This window comes from Podarcis bocagei (genome assembly GCF_964188305.1).
Source record: "Podarcis bocagei genome assembly, chromosome: 1".
Taxonomy (NCBI): domain Eukaryota; kingdom Metazoa; phylum Chordata; class Lepidosauria; order Squamata; family Lacertidae; genus Podarcis; species Podarcis bocagei.
Genome location: NC_138125.1, coordinates 84,067,094 through 84,088,399, shown reverse-complemented (window position 1 = coordinate 84,088,399; position 21,306 = coordinate 84,067,094). Strand labels below are relative to the sequence as shown.

General features: G+C 44.5%; 1 protein-coding gene across 2 annotated transcripts; it reads left to right on the top strand.

Annotated features, from left to right (window-relative positions):
* Positions 1–898: 898 nt before the first annotated feature.
* On the top strand, positions 899–21,162 carry LOC308574127 (membrane-spanning 4-domains subfamily A member 15-like). 2 transcript variants are annotated; one of them, XM_081171601.1, is made up of 6 exons: positions 899–1,271; positions 5,359–5,478; positions 14,939–14,995; positions 16,980–17,111; positions 18,535–18,648; positions 19,175–21,162. In XM_081171601.1, the coding sequence occupies exons 1-6, from the start codon at positions 1,182–1,184 to the stop codon at positions 19,295–19,297; spliced, it is 636 nt and encodes a 211-aa protein (XP_081027727.1). In that variant the 5' UTR covers positions 899–1,181; the 3' UTR covers positions 19,298–21,162. The 2 variants fall into 2 exon arrangements, with proteins under 2 accessions (XP_081027727.1, XP_081027728.1); XM_081171602.1 differs by having other exon boundaries at positions 901–1,271; positions 18,538–18,648.
* Positions 21,163–21,306: the final 144 nt, after the last annotated feature.

Sequence of the window (21,306 nt, the reverse complement as noted above, 5' to 3'; positions counted from 1 at the left end):
TACTTACCACAAGTTAATACCTCTGGCACATTGCCAGGGGGAAAGGGGGATCCCTGGTTGGCTTTAGAATGAAATATACTTCTTGGATCTCCCTGCAGCACCCAAAGGCTGATTCGATCCACACAACTTCAGCAAATGGAATCCAGGCTACAGGATGCCACAAGCAGAAATGAGATGCTCTGCAGATCTCTTTTGGCAACACAAGCAAAGACACAAACTTGTCTTTGTGGCAGGACTGAGTCGGAAGCTACAATGACTTTGAAAGGGACAACTCAGGCTGTAATCCTACGCACACTTACTTGGAACCAAGTCCCACTGAAATCAGCAGGACTTACTTTTGGGTAGGCGTTTATAAGATTGCACCATCATTGCTGGTGAGATGCACCAGTGCGGTCTAGTGTCGCAAGGCAAGGATTACAGAGATCTAGCTTCAAAACACTCAACAGCCATGAAGCTCACTGGATGAATTTGGACCAGTCGCCACCTCACAGCTTAACCGACCACACAAGAGTTTTGTGAGGATAAAACTGGGGCGAGGAAGACAATGCACATTGCCTTAAGTTTCTGGGAGGAAAAGCATTATATAAATGTAATGTGACAAATGAATAAAACAAAAGCGGTATTTCAAGGTAGATTTTGCATTGCCATGGAGAAGATCCAAGAATCTTTTCCTTTGGTGCAGGAGGGTCTTCTGACCAATTCCTTGGTACCTCATGTTCCCAGTTTTCCATCTCTGTTTGCAGCAAACTCCTGTCACAGGGATTTTCATCAGTGTCGCCTCTCCAGACTAAGCATGTATTTCCCCTGGAATTTGGTAGTATCATGCAAAACACCCACCCACCCCTGGTTTTGCCTTTGTGCTTGCTGAGGAAGCAGTTCTGGCAGAAGCAGGATTTACCTATGAGCAGCAGCAGCAGCAGCAGGAAGAGGGAATGAATCCCCCCACCACCACCCCGTTCTGCCTTTTCTGCAGCATATCCGACTGTGTGTGACATCACCACTGACAGAAGCCAATAAGACCACTCTTTCTCCTTTCCCTCGAAGAGAGAGAGTGCTGGAGCCGAGCGCAGCCAGGCCAAGCGAGCTGCCATCCATGCTCAGCCTGCGTGGGGCTGATGCAGCTGAGTGTTCAGTTGCTAGGGACCGAGTAGTCTTGGGAGCAAACGCGCCAGCTAGTTCCCATGCAGGGAATGGGGACCTTCCGGCTGGGGAGAAGGACTGTGATGTACACAGTGGAAACCATTCCCAAAGGGAAGAATCGAGTGCTGGGGGTGAGTGACAGAACGGTGGGGGAGGCACTTTGGGGAGGGAGGTGAGCTGGGATATTGAGGGAGGAGGATGGAGAGGACTGGGGTGGATTCCCCTGAAATGGCAGCCGATCTCCTAACTTAGGGGGCAGTGGTATTCTAGATCTCTCCTGCTTCTGAATTAAGCATGTGTGAGAGAAAGAGAGAGAAGCAGGACGGGGGATGGTGGAGAAACATCAGGACGGCTAATCATTATGGTCCCTTAAATTAACCTGGGAATTTATTATGCCTCTCAGATGAAAGGGAATAGCTTCTTGAGAGCAGCTCGTCAGGACGTGGTTTTGTGTATGTGTGTGTATTCATATGCTAAATATTCCCAAGGAGCAGTAACTAAATCTGAAGCCAGAAAGGAGAGTGGGAAAAGATCCCGCTGGTCGCTACCTCTAAAATGCCCGGTGCCCTGGTGTGTGCTACGGGGTTGCAGACTTCAGCATCAATGTTAGGCGAGGGGACAGATGAGCATTCGTGCTTCGGTACATGAAGGAAGTGAGCAGCATCGCTCTAGCAACACAGCACAAAAGGCAGAATTAGGCAGTGGAACATGATCAAATCCTAGCACCACTATTTGCGAGAGAGAATTGCTGTGTCCATCACTGTTAGCTACAACAACTAAATGGAGCCTTCATGTTCAAAGGCAGTATACCCCGTAATGCCTGGTGTTGGGGACAGACAAGGGAGGGCCATTGCTTTTATGCCCTGCTTCTAAGTTTTCAAGACACAATGGGCTGACTGCAATTGGAAACAGAATACTGGACTAGATCGACCATGGCTGGGGAACCTGTGGTTCTACAGATCTTGCTAGACAACAGCTCCTTTCATCCCTGACCATTGGCAGCTGGAGTCCATCAACATCGGGGAAGTGGAGGCACAGGTGTCTATCCTTGCATCAGTCTGATGGGGGAAATTGGACTGTTTACAAACCTGACCTGGGGCCCTGAACACTAATTCCAGATATGGTGTGTGTGTGTAGGTGTGAATACTTTGCACATGCCCAGAGGCCTTCTCCTCACTATTAATCCACATACTCCTGCCAGAGCTCAGAACTAGCTTTTAAAATGGGTTCCATGGCTGAGTCTTGGTGAGTGGTGACTCAAAACAAGCCTTGGCACTGATCCTAGAGGCAGAGTGAGTTTTTCAGCCTTGCCTTGTTCTGAATGTTAAGGGCAGAGTCAGAACACTCTTGCAATGGTTTGCAGATAATAAGGAGCAGCAGTACACCCGCCCCCCAGCAGCCTTCTCCCCTCTTTCCTTTCCTGCCTCTTTACAGACTGATGTAAAAACATAGGGCAACGCTTTGGGGAAAGAGAAGGCTTTAGGGCCACATTACTGAGTGGACCTGCTCAGTACAATGACTTTATAAAGCCCAGATTCCATGCCACTCTCTTTATGCACGTGAAAAGGTTTCTTATTCTGCAGCTGTAAGAAGACAAAATGCATGGGGCTGCCTTTAAGACAATAGCTTAAGCACACAGCCATATCCGTTGGAATCTGCATAGAAAGTAACTGCTGTGTCTACTACACACTCACGTGTACTGGTCCTGCACAGGTTCAGAATAAATGAGAGTCCAGCACATTTACAAAGGGAATCTCATGGCTGATTCGATGCATTAGTGCTACAGTGAATTATGAAAGCATGGAAACAGACTTTTCCCTACCTTCTAAAAATAGGTATACCGCTGTGCTGGGATTTCCCAGACCAGCAACACCGACTCCCTTTATGAACACAGCCCAGCTCCCAACCAGAGCGTGTGGGCTTGTGAGGCAACAGATATGCTAGAAGAGTGCTTTGGGTCACCACAAAAATAGCCTCTTGTCAGAGGAACTGATGTCAGCACACTGCTGTGCTAGGCTGCACCATGCTGAAAAGAACCACATTTACAGTGCAATCCTACACATGCCTACTAAGAAGTAAGTCCCACTGCATTCAATGGGGCTTATTCCCAGGAAAGTGGGCACGCGATTGCAGCCCTACTCTTCCTGCCCATCTGTTGGCACAAATGCAATTCATACGGTGTGCCTTGTTCTCTCTTACCGAGCCACACAATCTGCACAATTGCATGGAAGCACAAATGCACTGAGATGAAGATTATGTTCAGATAAAAATGAGAGGCACAAAATCCCCCCCCAGCTGACAGACGGACAGACAGACAGACAGACAGACAGACATTAAAAAAGGAAGAAAGGCGGCTAGTAAATATCAGGTTATTTGTAAAGCAAATTCAGAAACCTTGGTCAGGGGTTGTCCCAGTCAATTCTACTGTGTGTGGAGCAGATGCAAGTGGTAATCTCCTGTGGATGGCAAATTCTACTTGGTTTTAAGCCAGTGAAACTGATGCTCTACCAGGTGGGACCTGATTCACCAGCAGTGAAGATGTGGCCCAGCCTGTGATTTCACAGACACCTGCCATTTTCACCAGATGAATCAGTATAGCTCAACAGTGTCCTTTAACTTTGAAAAAGTGATTTAGCGACTCTGAAGGTGTCAGACTTGTCACCTAGTGGCGCCTTTGCTTATGCTCACAGAGTTGTTGTTTCTTACTTGTTACTGTGAGGATATCTAGCAGAAGAAATATTGTCTCTCCACCCCTACAAACACTATTCTCATGTGCACCTTTCCCAAAGGTAGCCAAAGTAGTTCCCTCCATATGTTGTGGACTATGATTCCTATCATCCCTGATCATTGGCCACAGCTGGCTAGGGCTGATGGCAATTGTAATCCATCGACATCTAGAGGGAACCACTTTGACTAACTCAGCCCCAACGTGTAATGTTGTCAATTACCTTCTGACGGCTGCTACCTTCTTTTCCTCCTTGCACCTGTCTAAGTTTCCCTGGCCCTCTTCCTTCAGCTGCTTGTCAGCCAATGCCAGGACAGAAGAATGGCCCTAAAACAGACTAGATCTCAGAAGGCAGGCAGACACAAGCTTGGTGGTCCTTAAGAATCATTTTTGCTTCTTTTGCCTTTAAACGGGCTCCAAATTGAAGCATCTTCCACATATTATGAGCCCTGATCAGTGTCTACCCAGCTGACCAAAATGCAAGAGGCTTATGTTACAATATTGCTGCGGTTTCTTTGGCTGTAACATGGTGGCAGTTTATTCTTGCCCAAATTGTTAATATTTGTACAACCAACAGCAATTTGAGTTGAAAACTGGATTTAACCGAGTCCTTTTACACATGCCTCACAAAATCCAGAGCAGTGGCAAACCAGATAAACATGGTCCCCTGTGTACAGGCCAGGGCAGAAGAACACATTTCAGTTGATATTCTCCACTGCCTTGTTTAGAATAGCCTTGTGTAATTTATGACCCAGCTAAACACAGCCCATCAGTCATAAATTTCAGCCACCTCCCATTTTTGCTGTGCCAGGCAGGTAGTAAAACCAGGATGTTTGCAGATAGATAGATAGATGTGGCCCTCTCATAAATGGCTGGTGACCTGAATCCAGCTTATTTGAATACATTCTGCATACATCCTCTGTTATCTCCCATAATCTGTCTGATTCTGAGTTAACCAAAAGACCAGGATTCATTGCCTGCTGGGAGTCCTAGGAACAATCCAAACAATCATCCAACAGGATTTGCTGTGGTCACGAACCCCCTCCTCCAAATCTCACTTTCTCTTACTTGCTCATAGGTGCACCTGGATCAGCTCAGCCTGGCTTGGAGTAGATTTTAGTGGGATGTCCTCCTCCTCTGCCAGCATCTGAACAATACGGAAGTGTTAATTAGAGCAGATTTTGTAAATGTCAGCTTCCATTTAGTTACCAGATGACATTAACTATACTGTTGAAGAGTCGGGAAGTGCTTAGAACATAAAGATCTCCTGATACACAAAGTCAAGTGAAATAGATGAAAATTGTGAAGCACTTTCTCAGCAGAAAGATGCCCTAGAACATAAGGAATAGTGATCTTACCATTAAAAAGATCAACTCAGAAGATTCTCTGGCGTCAGTCCTTCGAAGTTGGTGTAATCATTAAGGGGTGTGTGTGTGTGAATGTTAATTTAGTCCATCAAGTGCCGAGTATTATTCCCCTGATTGTTCCCACAGACCATCCAGATCATGACTGGCTTCATACACATTAGCTTTGGGATCATTCTCAGCACCTTGACCAGTGTATATACCTCATACTTTGTGTCTGGAGAGATCCCCTTCTTGGGAGGAGCATCCGTGAGTATCGCACATGGGACTGGACAAGCCCCCCTGGGAAGATGGGGAGTGAGGTGGAAGAGCGAGGAAGGAAAGAGTGGAAAGAGAGTTGGCATGCCAAGTGTGAGAAACAGATAGTAGCATCCTGGAAGGGGCATCAGCTGTTGAAGGAAAAGTTTGCAGAGCCATCAGAAAACTCCCGGACTAGAGTGATTTGCAGCGCAATCCTAGTCTTGTCTACTCGGAAGTAAATTCCATTGAGTTCAGTGGAGCTTACTCCCAGGTAAGTGGGTGTAGGATTACAGCCCTAATGGAGATTTCAGGCAATGCTGCGGAGTGAAGCCATCAGATACTCTCTTGGTTTATAATGACAACAGAGGTGATGTTTTTCATCTTTCAAAAGTGTGTAATCCATTTTGAAACTCATTAAGTGTTTTGCCTAAAAATGTCCTTTATGTTCAAAAGATATGTTATAAATTTGGACTTCCTTGCCTCCCTCCCTCTCACCCACCCTCTTCAGTTTTGTTTTGAAGTGTTCAGAATTCTTTTCTTTTCGTTATAATGTATTGTTAGCGTAGTGCAACTAAAAATGAAAACATTTTTATTTTGAGGAGATGCCAATTTACATTTTAAAAATCAAAAATGAAAATCAAACCATTTCAGATGCTCTCTTTCTCATTCTAGAGAGCAAAGCCATAAATGATTGTATATGTAAAGTTTGTGTTGTGCTGAAATCCTTGGACTAAATTCCTGGGGATAAATTTAGTATTTTACTTCTGGGAAATTTTATGTCAGAGAAATCTGACACTGTCTAGAATGTGTGTGGTCCCCCCCCCCACAAAATCTGTGCAAAACTTAAACAAACATGTCAAAAACTCCAAAGACACAATGCCCTTTATGCTGAAAAGTCTGTTTTACATCTTGTCACCCAAAGATGTCTTATTTGGGTCTCCCAATGCAGAATTACAGAGAAATGCATGAACCCTCAGGTGCAAACTACCCGCTATATGAACATGGGTTTAATTAATTTCTGACTAAAATGAAATGAAAAGCACTTTTGGAAGGCTTAAATTTCAAGTTGGGAAGTGGCAGGGGGAAACGGATGCTAAGCAGTGTGTGTGTGTGTACAAAATCACCTGCCCTCACAGGTTTCCAGCAAGGCTATTATTAGGCAAAGAGAAGAAGCTGCTTCAGGTGGTGGAAGGGTTCAAGGTAGTGCCTTCTGCACCTGCCCTGCTGCCTCCACTACAGGTGAAGAAGTGGTGCTGGACTCAGCGCTGATTTCCAGCAAGATCTTGCGAGATTTTGGCAAGATCTTGAGAGGTCTTGCTGGAACCTACTGTTGCTGCTGCTGCTTCACACTGCCACTGCACAAGCTAGGTAAGAGATGCTTGGGCAGGGGCAGTGGGGCGCAGGCAGGGTGGCCTTCCCCATTTCTTCTCAAACAGCGAAACAGGATGTGCTACCCTTGGTTTCCAGACATCAAAATGGGATTTTTCTTCCCTAGGGGAATAGGGAGAAAGCAGCTTTGGAAGGAGCAATGTTGCATTGCAACAGAAAATTAGCCAGCAAGGGAAGAGTGAAGCATAACACCACCTTTGCTACTCCCCTCAAAATCACAGCCTCCTGAGGCAACTTTTCATTCAAACAAACAAACAAACACTGAGCAGGGCTTCTTTACACACTGTTGTATAATGTGTGGTAGTTTTCCTGAGTCATACAGTGGTACCTCAGGTTACAAACGCTTCGGGTTACAGATGCTTCAGGTTACAGACTCTGCTAACCCGGAAGTAGTACCTCAGGTTAAAAACTTTACCTCAGGATGAGAACAAAAATCACGCGGCAGCGGCAGTGAGAGGCCCCATTAGCTAAAGTGGTGCTTCAGGTTAAGAACAGTTTCAGGTTAAGAAGGGACCTCCAGAACAAATTAAGTTCTTAACCAGAGGTACCACTGTAATTTGAAATTATGAACATTGAACTACTCAAAAGAAGATATGCAGCAGTTCTATCAAATGTTATACAGTATAAGCTACTGTGAGTGGCAGCCTCCGAGAGATGGACACCCTGCCCTTGTTTCTTATGTCCCAGTCCGAAAGATTGGAAATTACAAGCACCTTCTGTAAAAGGTTCAGGGGTTCAGGTCTGAGAGCCACATTGGTCTTATTTGGGGTTTGGCCTTATCTGAGGGTATTTTTTTTTAAGATATTGTTACATGCCACCTCAATCTCCAAGTGGTGTGAGATTTCAGGGGTTGGGGCCTGGAACATAGAATCAATCACCAGATGACAGGCAGGTATAATTTCCACTGCAGCTGTCTAAATTACCATTTAACAGCCCTGATTGTTGTACCAAAGGGTGGCTACTTTATCTTCAATAATGTAGCGACTGTCCACACTAAGTGACATCAACGTCAACTCATAGTCCTCTCTTCCAACAACATGGAACATGTAAAAGGGCTTTGGGAATGTAAGACTGCAGAACGGTATAGCCTATTAAACTTAGTTGTTGCAGTTCATGCTGAAAAAACAACAGTAATTTCAGATTTTCAGTAACTGAAATAAAGTGAAAACACACAGTCATATAAAACGTTTCCAAGTCTCACAACTAGTTCTTTTTTTTACAGAAAGGGTAGAATGTGCCTTCAACCCTAAGTTTTTTTAATATAAAAAAATCTCTTTCTGTCTATGGCAGAATCGAGCATCTGGTTATCTTATGACAAAATGTCACCTCCAAAGCTTTGTAAAAGATTAGCGAGTATTTCACATACATAAACCTTGAAAAACCAAACCAAAGTGAGATGGTTGTTGTGGTATGGTTGGAATTGTGATAACATAAAAAATCCCAGTGAATGTCTGTACATTTGCCACCTATTTTCCATCTCCTGAGGCAACCAAAATAACTTCAGTATTAGATAGTGAATTCATTCTTTTTGAAGGAGTGACCCTAAGACTTGGGAGGCATAAAAAAGTACGGTAATCTTTGTCTCTGGATAATGGAAGTATTTTTAAAAAGTCCATTGACAGGCTAAAAGTTCATTAGACCTGTGCAGGCCTTCCAGCTAGCATTAAGGAGCCCATTCACAACCATGGTAAGCCTACAGCAAGAGGTTCTCACCTTTTCTGCTCTCAGGGGTCATATTACTGAGCCCCAACAGTCACAAAATGGTGGCAAATGGAGGAAGAGTTTGGCACAATCAGCTGGCAATTACTGACATCATTTCCGACTAATATCTAATCCATCTTTGGAGATTCCTAAATTCTTTGCTCCAGCATTTTCCTAATGACAAGGGTTCCGTACCTAAGCTTTCCTCAAGTACAGACCTTTGCTCTGGAGCTATTTGTGACAGCCTCTCTGATCCATTAAGAAGGCTTTTTCTTTTATATTTTTCTCTCCCCATCCCCACATACCTCTCAATGGTTTTTTTTTTTTAAAAAAAAACCAAAACATCTCCTGTAATTTCTTCTCCCATTCTCCTTTCACACTAGTACCATATCCCCTAGTTTCCAGTTTCTGTCACCCATTCTCCCTGGTCCTTTTACAGCCACTTCTCATTCCCAGAACAGTTTCTCTCACCTATGTATTCCCTTTTTATTCCCGGTTTCTCTCCTCTGACCCTTTCACCTTGGTGGAGGGAGACCTTCTCCCCCCACCGCCTTCTCTGACTCCTGGCCACCTTTACTCAGCATGCAAGCAGTTGCTAATGGGTCCAACTAAAAGGCTATTGCTAGGAGGGATGGAGCAGGCAAGTGAGGAGGCTGTTTACGAATCACTGGCTTAGAGGAGGCAGAGTCCAGTGAGCTAGACGAGAGCTTTCCTGTCTCTCTCCAACAAGACCAGAGCAGCAACTGCAGACTTCATCCAGCCACAACTAAATCCAATGCCACCTAGTGCCAAAACTGTCCAGATGGGATCTTACTGGATTCTCTGTTTACCTAATCTTGTTGGGTTGAAAGGTGCCGTTCACTGGCTGGGCAGAGCTGCCATCTTCAGAGTGACATGGCAGAACATCAGCAGTTAGATTGGAACACCCTTCTGCTTAAAAATAAACAACAACAACAAAAACGCTTCACGGGTATAAAGACTTTGATGCTGTGGAAGGCAGAGCCAGCCGCAAACTTTTCCCTTTCTGAGACAGAACACAAGATGGCATCTCCACCCATTCTATGTACTGATGCTGATTAGATTGGCAGTTGAACCTTACTTCAATGCTGTCGATGCGATAGCATCCTGCAGTGCACCTGAGGGCAGCAGGCTACTTCAGGGGGTATATTGACAGGCCTGTGGCAAATTTAGCTCTGATCACCAACAGTGAACAATGGCTGAGGGGCTCAGGGGTTCTACTGCCTGAGGCGATGACTACACCCTGCCTGATAGTAGAGCCGGCCCCTCAGGAAGGTGTTTTCAGTAGTGCTCTATCAATAACGTGAATGAATCCTAGCCAGGACTTGGAAAGTTCATTTTAAAAAGGATTGCACCCCTCCCAAAAGGAATCAAGTACATACAGTTCAAGTTGAGATTCCTGCATTTCAGGGGGTTGGAATAGATGACCCTTGAGGTCTCTTGCAACTCCATGGTGCTATGATTTTATGATCCCTTCAATTCATATTTTGTTCACGTCATCCTTGGCATTTCCCCCCAGCCTTCAGAGTTTTACAAGCTGCTCTGCTAAAATGTAAAACATACTCAAAAAGTCTAAGAAAGCACGCACTGTGTAATGTCAGCAATTGCTTTACTTATTACCCCTAACAATTGTGTTTTTTAAGCTTAAATAGCAGCATCGCTTTTCAAATAGGTGAAAATGGTCAATGAATTGGCCATGAACAAACAGAGTTAGGGGTGATGAAACCCTATAAGAATTGAAATTTCATCAAATTAGAAATTGCCCAGAGTTCCACAGCAAAAGGAACTTAATTCGTGTTCACAGCTTCTTTCAGATGTAATTCAGAGATTTTTTAAAATTCAGTGAATTAGTTATTCTGAATTAGTTCATTCCTTCCAAGCACTGATTCTAGCCTGCCTTCTGGCCCTGTCTATTCCCACTTAAACATCATAATAGGTGTTTTAAAAGACAAGAGTTCTCTGTGGCTTTTCCACACCTTCTCTTGCTGCATGAGAGAAGGAGCGTTGGAGAAGGACAGCACAGGATTAGCTAGTGCCAGTTTTAACCTGCATGCAGACAGCAAGCACATACTTTAATCAGGATCCACGTTGGGTTACCATCTGTACAAGCTGATATGCAGTATGGCTTCTCTGTGGTGGTTGTTACGATGTCACCGTGCAACCGCCCCAGAAAAGTGCCACCATGTGGCCCTGCCTCTTTGTGGATCTTCCTCCTCTCTGCCAGCTTGCCACCCTCTAATGGAAGAGGAATGACAGCAAGAATTCTTACTTAACCATTTGCTTATTGTGCAGCCTTAAGCATACTTGTTAAGAAGTCCCATTGGACTTAATTCATTTTAAAAAATGGTTTAGGATCAGGGATAGCAAATGCATTTTGAGACTCTCCTGCTATTTCCTTAACATGCATAAATTCTATGCTTCAAATCATTTGACAAAGTTTGGGGAAATTCAATCAATATTTTGAATATTCAGTATTAAAATATAGAGAGAATTTTGCTCTTCTGATATATTTACCACTTTCAGGGCCTAATCAGATGTTAATAGGACACATAGCTGCCCCCAGCTTACATGACTCGCCCTGCCCTGCCATATGCATGTCACCAGTAATGTCAAATAAACATGTCAGATAAACATGTGAAATGACATCACGCTGTCAAGCATTTATTTCCCCATCCACTATAACTGCCAGTTAACTGGAGTGGGAAAATACTAATCACAGTGACACCATCAAGGAGATGAAGGGGGCAGATATTGGTCTGCCACAATGCATTCCCTGTGATGTTTAGTTAAGCTCTTATTATCACAGTTAAAAAGCAACTCCTTTTTATTTCCAGGGGTGTGGCAGCAGCATTTTATCCCCCCCCCCCAGTTCATTTCTGGTTCATTTTTATCTTGTATTGCTCCAGTACAAATTTCCCATATAGGGATGGAAGGATCTGTCAATTTTGGTTCTCTCAGTTTCTCATTTTTCTAATTTTGAACTCATTTGTCTGCTTTTTGCAGTAATAATTTTTAAAATCCTCTTGAAAATTTACCAGTGTTTTAGTGCCAATTTCTCCCATTAAACACATTTTTATATGCAGTTTTGAATAATGTACACATTTTTGTCAAGCAATTCCCCCCACTCCGATATAATGCATTTTTGTATGTTCTTTTTCAAGAATACCTCCATTCTTATCCCTAATGTATGTGTTCTTGGAAGCATTTTTGGGGTGGAGAACTGCATTGTAAAATTCTGATGTGTGAATTTTGAAGGATAGCGTATGAATTTGATACGTTCAGCTTTAAATGCATACTGAATCAAATTTCTCCCTCCCTCCCTATGCTCTTGTACACATGTGCCTCCTCCTCCTCCTGGATTTGTGAGCCTAAGCTGTTGTTCCTTATTAATGGCAGTCTGCACAAGATTGCACTCCTGCAATTTCAAGGAAGAATTGGGAAGGAACCAGTTTGAGGAGCAGATGGGTTGCTAAGGTGTCTCTGGCGGAAGTTGCATGGATGCAGTGGACACAAACTTTGCAGTACAGTGGTACCTCAGGTTACATACACTTCAGGTCACATATGCTTCAGGTTACATACACGTCAGGTTACAGACTCTGCTAACCCAGAAATAGTACCTCGAGTTAAGAACTTTGCTTCAGGATGAGAACAGAAATCGTGCTCCAGCGGCACAGCAGCAGCGGGAGGCCCCATTAACTAAAGTGGTGCTTCAGGTTAAGAACAGTTTCAGGTTAAGAACGGACCTCCGGAACAAATTAAGTACTTAACCAGAGGTACCACTGTACAAGGAAACTAAAAATACACCAGCAACTAGGATCAGGGTAGGGGTGGGCAGAGGGCTATGGAAAGGGAAGAAATTGCATGAGAATTCTGGCCAGATGATAAGTCTTTGCTTCTGTATTGAAACCCACATGTTTACACTTTTTTTTTTGTTAAAAAAAGAAAAAAGTGTGGAGTGCTAAACAAATGCAGTTCATGAAATGTGATCTGAAAATGCCGCATCAAGTTATGTTCTATAGCAGATCATATAGAAAATAGTGGGTGCATCCTGACCTTACTTTAGGGCAAGAGCATGGGGAAATGGCTGCCTAGCAATGGGTGAGGTTAGGGTGGGGTGCACTGCCAACGTTCACTCCTACTGTTAACCTGTGACTGTCTTTTCTGAGAATTTTCATCAACATCTCGTTTTTCACGTTGCAGTCTGTTCACACACATCTTCCATTCTCCATCCACTTCATACAACTTACTTGCCCTGGGTGGTCTTATTCTATCGCTCAATTTTCCTTTGCTGTTTATTGGTGTCCTTCTGTGTTGTCTTTTACCTTTTTGTGTGTGAGGCTTAAAGTGATCCTTGCTTTAAATTGCGATGGGATGCGAATAGGAAACCTAAGGCAGAATGCACACTTATATTGTAAAAGCCTTGATTCTGCTTTCTAACAGAGCCATCTCCAAATCTGAAGGGGCCCTTGGCAGAGGGCTTTCTGGTGCCCCTCCTGCTCTTACAGGGTGCCCCTGGCTTCTGGCTTACCTGCTGGTGGCAATGGGCAGCTTCAGGCCCCCATGATAAATTGCCTGCCATGCCCCTGATATCATGTTACTCTGGGGCATTGTGGAGAATTAAAATGCTAGGCCTTTGCATTGCCGGCCTATGCACTGGCACCCTAGGAGCAGTCTGAAAGTGCTGGCATAGCCTGATTAAAATTGGCCATGGTTGAGCAATGGAGAGGTTCAAAGATTATTTAAGCCTCAGGTACGAAATCACCCTTAAGTTGTTTCTGCAAAACCACTTCCCCAAGATGCATTTGTTCCTCACTCCTGCCCTGATTAGGGCTCCGACAAACATTCACCTTGAAATTAACACAGCCAGACAAAGGACTGCTAAGGATACTTGTCTCACTGAGTAATCAGATTGTTTTGATACTTTCTGCCCTCACAGTCCTCAGCCACTGCCACTTTGTCTGGGGTGATCAATGGGTTCTCTTGCTTTCAAGCTTCCTTGACATCATCGCATAAGAGTCGCACCCCTTCTCTGTGTAACCATTGACAAAATAAAATGGTTCACCATTGGAATAAGCGGCAGTGTGGGGGAAAGAGGCTAAAGAAGACTGTGAGGGCAACGGATGAAAAGGGAAATGGCTCAGAAAAGTTCAGCATTGAGACAATAGTCCTCTTCGAATATTCTGTATGTGAGTTAGGTAAACTCACGATGGGTGTGCATAGGGCACTAATTCCACACCCCTGATGCTGTTCGCATCACCTTCCATGAGTTGTAAGCTGAATGTACAAAGTGAGGGGCCTCCTGTGCTCATGGAGTCTTCCTGTGTGTGAAATAGAATCCTAACAGAGCCAAAAAGCAGGCTCTTCAGTTCATACGTTTACCACCACCACCATCCGACTTGCAGAAGGCTAGGCAACAGGGGTGGGGTAGTATGCTTGTACCAGTGGCGTAGCGTGGGTTGTCAGCACCCGGGGCAAGGCAAGTAATTTGCGCCCCCTAACCCATGGATTTGCGCCCCCTAACCCGTGGATTTGCGCCCCCCTAACCCTAACCCCCAGATGTTGCGCCCGGTGCGGCCGGCCCCCCCTGCACCCCCCATGCTACGCCACTGGCGGGTACCCTCAGCTCCCCCTTTTTGTGGTCACTTAACTCAAATATAAGCCACTTGAAGAGGGCTAATGTCAGATATGTTCACAAGTGTTGAAAACTGCAAAAATAGAAGGCTTCTTTTTTCTCTTTCTTTTTATTTGACTTTGTTTTATTTTTGACACTCACAAAACCAAATGTTTCATCTCAGCTCTAAAATCAACAGCATCAAATGCACTACACTCTTTCTGTGGCTCCGAAGCAGAGAATCCATAGCATGGCTCCGCATCACCCCAGTCACTTGAGCTATCACTTGATCAACCATCACTCTGGGGGGTGGCTCTGCCTAGGCTCAGAGGTGTCAGGCCTCATTCATCTTGCGCCTCCAACTTCCTTTTGGAGGTAGGAGGTGCCTGCCAAGAGTACAGAAATAGTCTTAGTTTTGAGGCCCAGAATGGAACATTGAAGTAGACGATGGGGATGTTAAGTGAGTTGTAAGAAGATCACCTGTCCCAGACAGTAGAGATCGTTTACTTGTGGGAAATCTGACCTGGCCAGATGATGGGGCAGCCTTGCTACATGTGGTTAAGAGGCTATAATAGGCTTTCTCCCTTGAACAAACCATCCTTAAAAATAAATAAAAAGCCAGCAAGGATGGTACCAATCTTCCTCTTCATTTCTATCACAGCCTTCTAAGGTGGGTCCAGTGATTGTGGGAAGGGTAACTGCCTTTAACATGACTATCAATTACACACTTGTTTCCTTCCTCCCAAACAGTTCATTGTCTCCGGATGCCTCACAATTGGTGCTGAGAAGAGCCCTACAGAGTGTGCAGTGAGTTGAAGTCAGCCGTTCTTTTAACTGTAGTCTAACTCTGCTCACCTCAGATGAACAGCTAAGGTTTGGCAGGTTTCTGGGATCAACTGAGCAACAGTGTGTTGTGGCGTAGCGGTTAAGAGCATTGGACTAGAACTGAGGAGACTCTGGTTCAAATCCTTACTCAGCCATGAAGCTCAGGAGGAGAATTTGTGCCAATCACTATTTCTCAGCCTCACTTACTTCATAGGGTTGCTGTGAGGACAGGTTGTGGGAGGGGTGGGGGAGAGAACCATATGTGCTACTTGAGCTTCCTGGAGGAAAGATGGAATATAAATGCAATGAAAAAATAGTGGAGACTTTGTAACAATAATCTGAAGTGAAAGTAGATTCTGAGGTTAAAGAAAGTCCCATTTCAGCCCTGATCAGATTGCATCAGGGAAGTGGAACTTGTTGCCCTCCAGATACTGTTGAACTACAACTCCCATCGTGCCTGGCTATTAGCAAGGTTGGCTGGTGCTGATGGGATATAGAGTCCAAAAGCATATTGGGGGCCATAGGTTTGCTACACCTGGCTTTCATGAAATATATGTGGTCCTATTGCAGGGGAATTCTCCGCTTTATATATAGGGTTTTTGCACAGCATTGAAAGGCTCAGTACAATACAGAGGGACATTTACCCAGGTCTGAGGGTAGATGATGCAGCCACCTTGCTGAAGCTTGGTTTTATAATGGGGAGTAGGGCTAGCAAGAGCTATGCAATATGTGCAAAGGATACTGTGGTAGATATTTGTGAAACGGCAGGACAGGGCAGGAATGGGGCTATTTCTTGTGGCATTATTGCACTCCTTTTTGGGTTGCCATATATTCCATATGGACTAGCCACAAATTGGACAGAGTGAGAGGCTTGTACCACTTAGAGGAGGAGGGTGTGGAGGATAATCTGCCCTCCTGTGGCCCAGTATTTAGTCATCTTCCTTACAGCTTCTCCATATCATGTTTCCTACAAGAGCAAGAAGCACTGTTCTGCTTTCTGGCATGTCCTTCCAAGGCCCTTTCAGTCTATCCCTGTGAATTATTGTAAATACAAAGCTTTAGGTAAGGAGTGGAAAATTGGGAATGGCCCGCCAGCTGCTGTTGGACTACAGCTCCCATTATCCATCACCACTGGCCATGTTGGCTGGGTCTGATGGGAACTGGAGTCCAGTAACAGCTGGAGGGCTGCTGGTTCCCTTAGATCTACTAGATTAGGGCTGCAGTCCTATATCCATTTATATAAGAGTAAGTCCCATTCTTTACCTCCAAGTAAATATGCATAGGATTGCACTTTAAATTCAATATCACAGGACTCACCCTCACTGAATTCAACTGAGCTTATATCTGAGTAAGCATGCAGAGGATGATGGGGCTGCATCTGAAGTTGTTCTTAGTCTTATGGGAAGAACTTTGAAGAATGCCTTTGTAGTGAAGTTTTGAATCTCCGGGAACCCAGATGAAGCTGCTGCGGAGAGGGTGAGAGTTTCAAGCAGAGGAAAGTTGATATATTCTTCTTGGGTGATCCAGAGCTGGAGGCAGACAATAGCACACAACAGAGGCATTGCTGCTGACGGCGTTCATATACCCCTATTGTCTCTCTTCAGGGATGCACGGAGGGTGAGGAGTGTTTCAGAAAACCTATTTGAGCAGAGATCACAGCAAGACAAAAAAGAGTGTACATCACAGGCAGTGATGTCTCTATCATGCCGCCTTCAGCTCCCTCCAAAGCTGCCATTTGTGTCTTTCAGCCTAAGCAGCTTCCGTGGCTGCCAGATCCATTCTCTGGGTGCTTCACATCATGAGTCTCACTTGACATCATGAGACTCACTTGACACTGGAATTGAGAGACTGGAGTTCCTAAGCAAAGACTATAGAAGAGGATGGCAGCTCCTGCACTTTGCTACCACTTTAAATAGCAGAATACCTCCTCGCAAATAGCCTGCATTCAGTGTTTTATGTTTTTCAGGTAAAAGGCTCCCAAGCCATGAATATCATCAGTGCCATCTTTGCATTACTTGGAATATTGACTTTTATAGTAGACCTGAGCAAAAATGGGTCATTTCATTACGATGATAATCATCACTATTCTCTGGTTATGGTAAGTTTCCCTACCTCAGCAACAACATAACTTTTTGAGATTAACGAGGGGAGGGGAGTCAGAGGGGTTAGTACATGCATATTTTAATATAAATGGGCAAGCATTTACAATGTGCTTAAGGTGCCTCCAAATGCTGTCAAGCATACAGAGTCAGCATGCCAGCTGCATGGGGACTGTCAGGATCCCAAATGGTAGGTGAGGGTCAAGATGTGGGTAGCACAGTCTCAAAGAGCAGCCATTGCACAGCCCACACAGAACCACATTATTGTTGTGATGCTTGCCCCACTTCTGTGCTGGCATTACAATGTGAAATTCACTATGGGAAAAGCTGCCCACATGTTCCCTCACCCAGCTCTCTCTAACATAAATCTCATTCCGCCGCCTTCCCCCTGCTAGCCTTTACCGCTGTTAGGTAGTGCATCAGTACAATGAACCATGGTAAATGCTAGCAACCAGGATTCCATCTGAGCTGGCCCTGCCATTAGTCAAAGTGAGGCAGCCGCCTCAGGCAGCAGATACTGATGGGTTTGGAATGGTGGTGAGCTGCTTGAGATGTTTGTGCAACACAGCCTTCTCTTCACCCCTTGAATTTGCTTGCTAGTCACAGGTGTGATGAAGGGCATTGTCCCATTGCCAGTGCTGAAGTAAGATTCGACTGCCAGGTGAGTGGGCTTAAGGGATGTGGGAGGGCACCATCTTGTCCTTCACCTCAGGCAGCAAAATGTCTTGGTCTGGCCCTGATCTTAAGTAGCATTTGCTAACCAGCTTCAGATCTTGATTCCAGGTCCTGGTTAAGAGGGTGACGGATATTGTGGTGCTATTTATTAGTCATGAATCTTGAAAGTCTCCAGCTGAGACTGGAGCCAGACTGTGCAGGGAACATCTCTCTCTCCCCATCCCCCTTCCATCTCACATTCTCTCTCTGTCTCTCTCTGTCCGTCTCCCTTACACAGAGAGAGAGAGCCAAAAAGCTTTAAAGAGCTGGCATGAAAGTACAGCGGTGGGTGTTTTCTCAAGCTAAATCATTCAGACCAAGGACACAGGCAACCTGATAATAATCCTATGCATGTTTACTCAGAAGTAAGTCCTACTGTGTTCAATAAGGGTTACTCCTAGGCAAGTATGCAGAGGATTACAGCCAGAGTCTCATTTCCTATTAGCAGCTAGACGCCCATGCCATAGCCAGATCAAAGCAGATTTATACCCTAACTTGAATTCCTTCCTTTACATTTTATTACCTGAAAAAAACCAAGCGTTCACTGACATTTGGTCGACAGCTTCAAATACTGTAATTTCTTCCTGCATTCACACAGAATAGAGGGGGGAAAGGTACAAATCTAGGCAGGTTCACGGGAGAAGATAAATGGATAAAGTTCAGTTTGGTGATCAGCTTTGTAACATTGTGTTTGTTTCCTTTTTGGAGAAGACAGGCAACAGGATTGCCATTGTATTGCTGACATTCACCATTGTGGAATTTTGCATCGCATCTGCCACTGCATATTTTTGGTGCCGGGCAACCCGTTCTGATTCCAATGAGGTAAGTGCATAATTCTCACCAGAACTGCAATTGCATCTCTGTTTGGGGACCAGAGTGTCTTAGTTGCACTTCAGTCAGCTGCATAGGTAAATGCACACGCCAGACGTTAGGGTGAGGAAGATGACCCAATTAGGTTGGGCAGATAGTGGGGAAATTGGTTCACGTTTTAATGCAAAGCTCCTTAATTTGCACTTTCTGAAATAATATCCTTCAAAATCCACATCTCCAAATTTTGTGATGCAGTTCTCAAACCAAGTAATGAGCACTAAAACTGCATGTATTAGGGGAAAGCATGCTTACAAATGCATATGTTCTACAAAAAGTGTCTACAAACTGATGCAGAAATGTGGGAAACTGAATTTAAGAATGGAAAAAATGAGAAACTGATGAAAATTGAAATTAATAGTTTCATCTGTCCCTGGGGTATATATTTTAGCTGATAGGAATATAGCTTTGGTTGGATAGGGATAAGAAATGTGATAATACCAGCTAATGAAATCAAGTTTAAATTTCTTCTGTTTTCTAGGCCATATTGATTGAACCGAACACCATCAGGACAGATACTGAGGCCGCATCTGTAGAATCATCAGTAACCCATCCGCCAAATTCCAATGATGTAAGTTACGATTTAAAAGTAGAGACTGTGTAGAAGACTCAAGAGGAGGAATCTGTATGGAGAAATCACACCAGCTGCACCTATTTTGAGGCGTCAACGCTGGCCCTTTCCTGCATGACAGAGTTCCGTCAATTACTGCCAGTATTCCAGCTGCCAGGCCAGTGAGGCCAAAGGGACCATCTCTCTTCTTTCTCCAGTACAGTCTCAGCTTTAGACTGTGGCTAAGAAGCATGTGGCTTGATATGCTCTGCCTTGGACTAGGAGGTAACATTTGGACTCCTCTTTTTTGCATAGGCCGTTTATGGAGCTCACCATGAGTTTGGCACATGGATTATTAACATGTTAAAGTGTGTTTGAAGACGGTGTTGTATTGGGGGGTGGTCACAGGACAGCTGGAGACCCAGAGAAGAACGCGGAAGGGAAGCATGTAGGAGCACGGGCAAGTCATTAATGCGTTTTTTCTGCCTCTGGCTGGCTCCATTGGTGACCCTGGTGCAAAATGTAAGAGAAAACAGTATTTGGTGTTGATTTGGATGGCTCACTGCTCAGGGCTGCAGCTGGTTCTTAAAGACTCTCTTCCAAAGTTGAGCCTCCTGAGAAGTAGCCAGTATATGGGACTGGCTTGGCCCCAATCTCTACATTTGTCCCCCTCTGCACCTCCAAAGCATGGGTGCATTGTAGAAAGCAGCTCATGGGAATCAATTTGGAAAGCTGATTGGTCATAGGAAGTTTCATCAACAATGCTGAGTTTTATTGAGTGCTGCATACTACTGCATTTATTTCGGTTAAGTGTACATACATATCCATTAAGAATATCCATAGAACAACTCCTGGGAAATTTTCTCCTAGTTTGTTCCCTAAAGGGATACTTCACACTCTCTTTGTATAGCTTGCAGGTATGATGAGCTTAAAGCAGACATTCCGGATTATTGGCTCCTCCCCTAGCATTAGTCATTCTGGAGCTGGAAACTGCCATCTAATAACTGGAGGTAAGATATGATGTCTGTTGTTAGCGGACATCAGAAAACTTTTGGCAACATTCCACACAGATTGATTTTTCAAGGTAGACCTCTGGCATTTCCTCACACTCTTCAAGGTCAGCCATGGCACTTGAGGCAGGCCCAGGAACAAGAGGCGCAAGTGGGACTAATCTCTGCTCCTACATTGGTAACTTGGAGGGGGGTGAGCCCTGTTGGTTTAAAATAAATTAACTTTTTGACCCAAGAGGATCTGCAGCAAGTAGGGAGGCATTTAGGTGGCAGCCCTGAACCTTGTTAGATGTGCTTAGAGTCCCACTGAACTGACTGCAGCGTCAGTGTGCCTAATGGAATGAAGGACTGCAACACAGTCGAACATGAAATCCTCCTGCTTGGGCGCTATTGAAATGAATGGGAGCTGCACGAGATGTGCAGTGCTCTTGAGCGGCATCCATTCATTTCAAGAAAGCCTGAGAAAGAGAGATTCCCGGTCGATTGTGCTCTTGGTTTCCAAGAGTGCTGGGCTGGGTGGTTGCTGGTTTTGTTCAGGGTGGGGCAGGTTATTGACTGCATACTGTGTAAGTAGCAAGTAGTGTTTTTTGATATTTTGTATTGTTGTTATAAGGAACTGGGAATGGCTAGGTCGGAATCCATTCCGCTGGCTTCTGAGCATCTTGGTTAATGTTTCTTCAGAGCATGTTTTCATGGGGAATTTCTACTGACTATTTAATGCCTGTCTGTGAAACAGGGATACCTAATACTGAGTGGCCTCACCGAGGTCTGAATCTTGTAGCTGTTTATATGGTCCTAGACAATTTTAGGTTTTAGAGTCTGCAGCTGATTCACTCTTTCTAGGTCTGATCTTGCTTTTCATGGGTATGATTTTTTAAAATGAAAATAAATTATGTACCTGAAACAACATGCACCTGTCTTTTGACTTTTTGTTGTTGTCCCTAACAGGAGATTCATCCTCTTACAGATGCTTGCTCTTATTCCACCCAGAGCAAAATGGTGAACTAACTCACCACCCTGTTGCTCTCTTCATTGCAGCCTGATAGCTGTCTC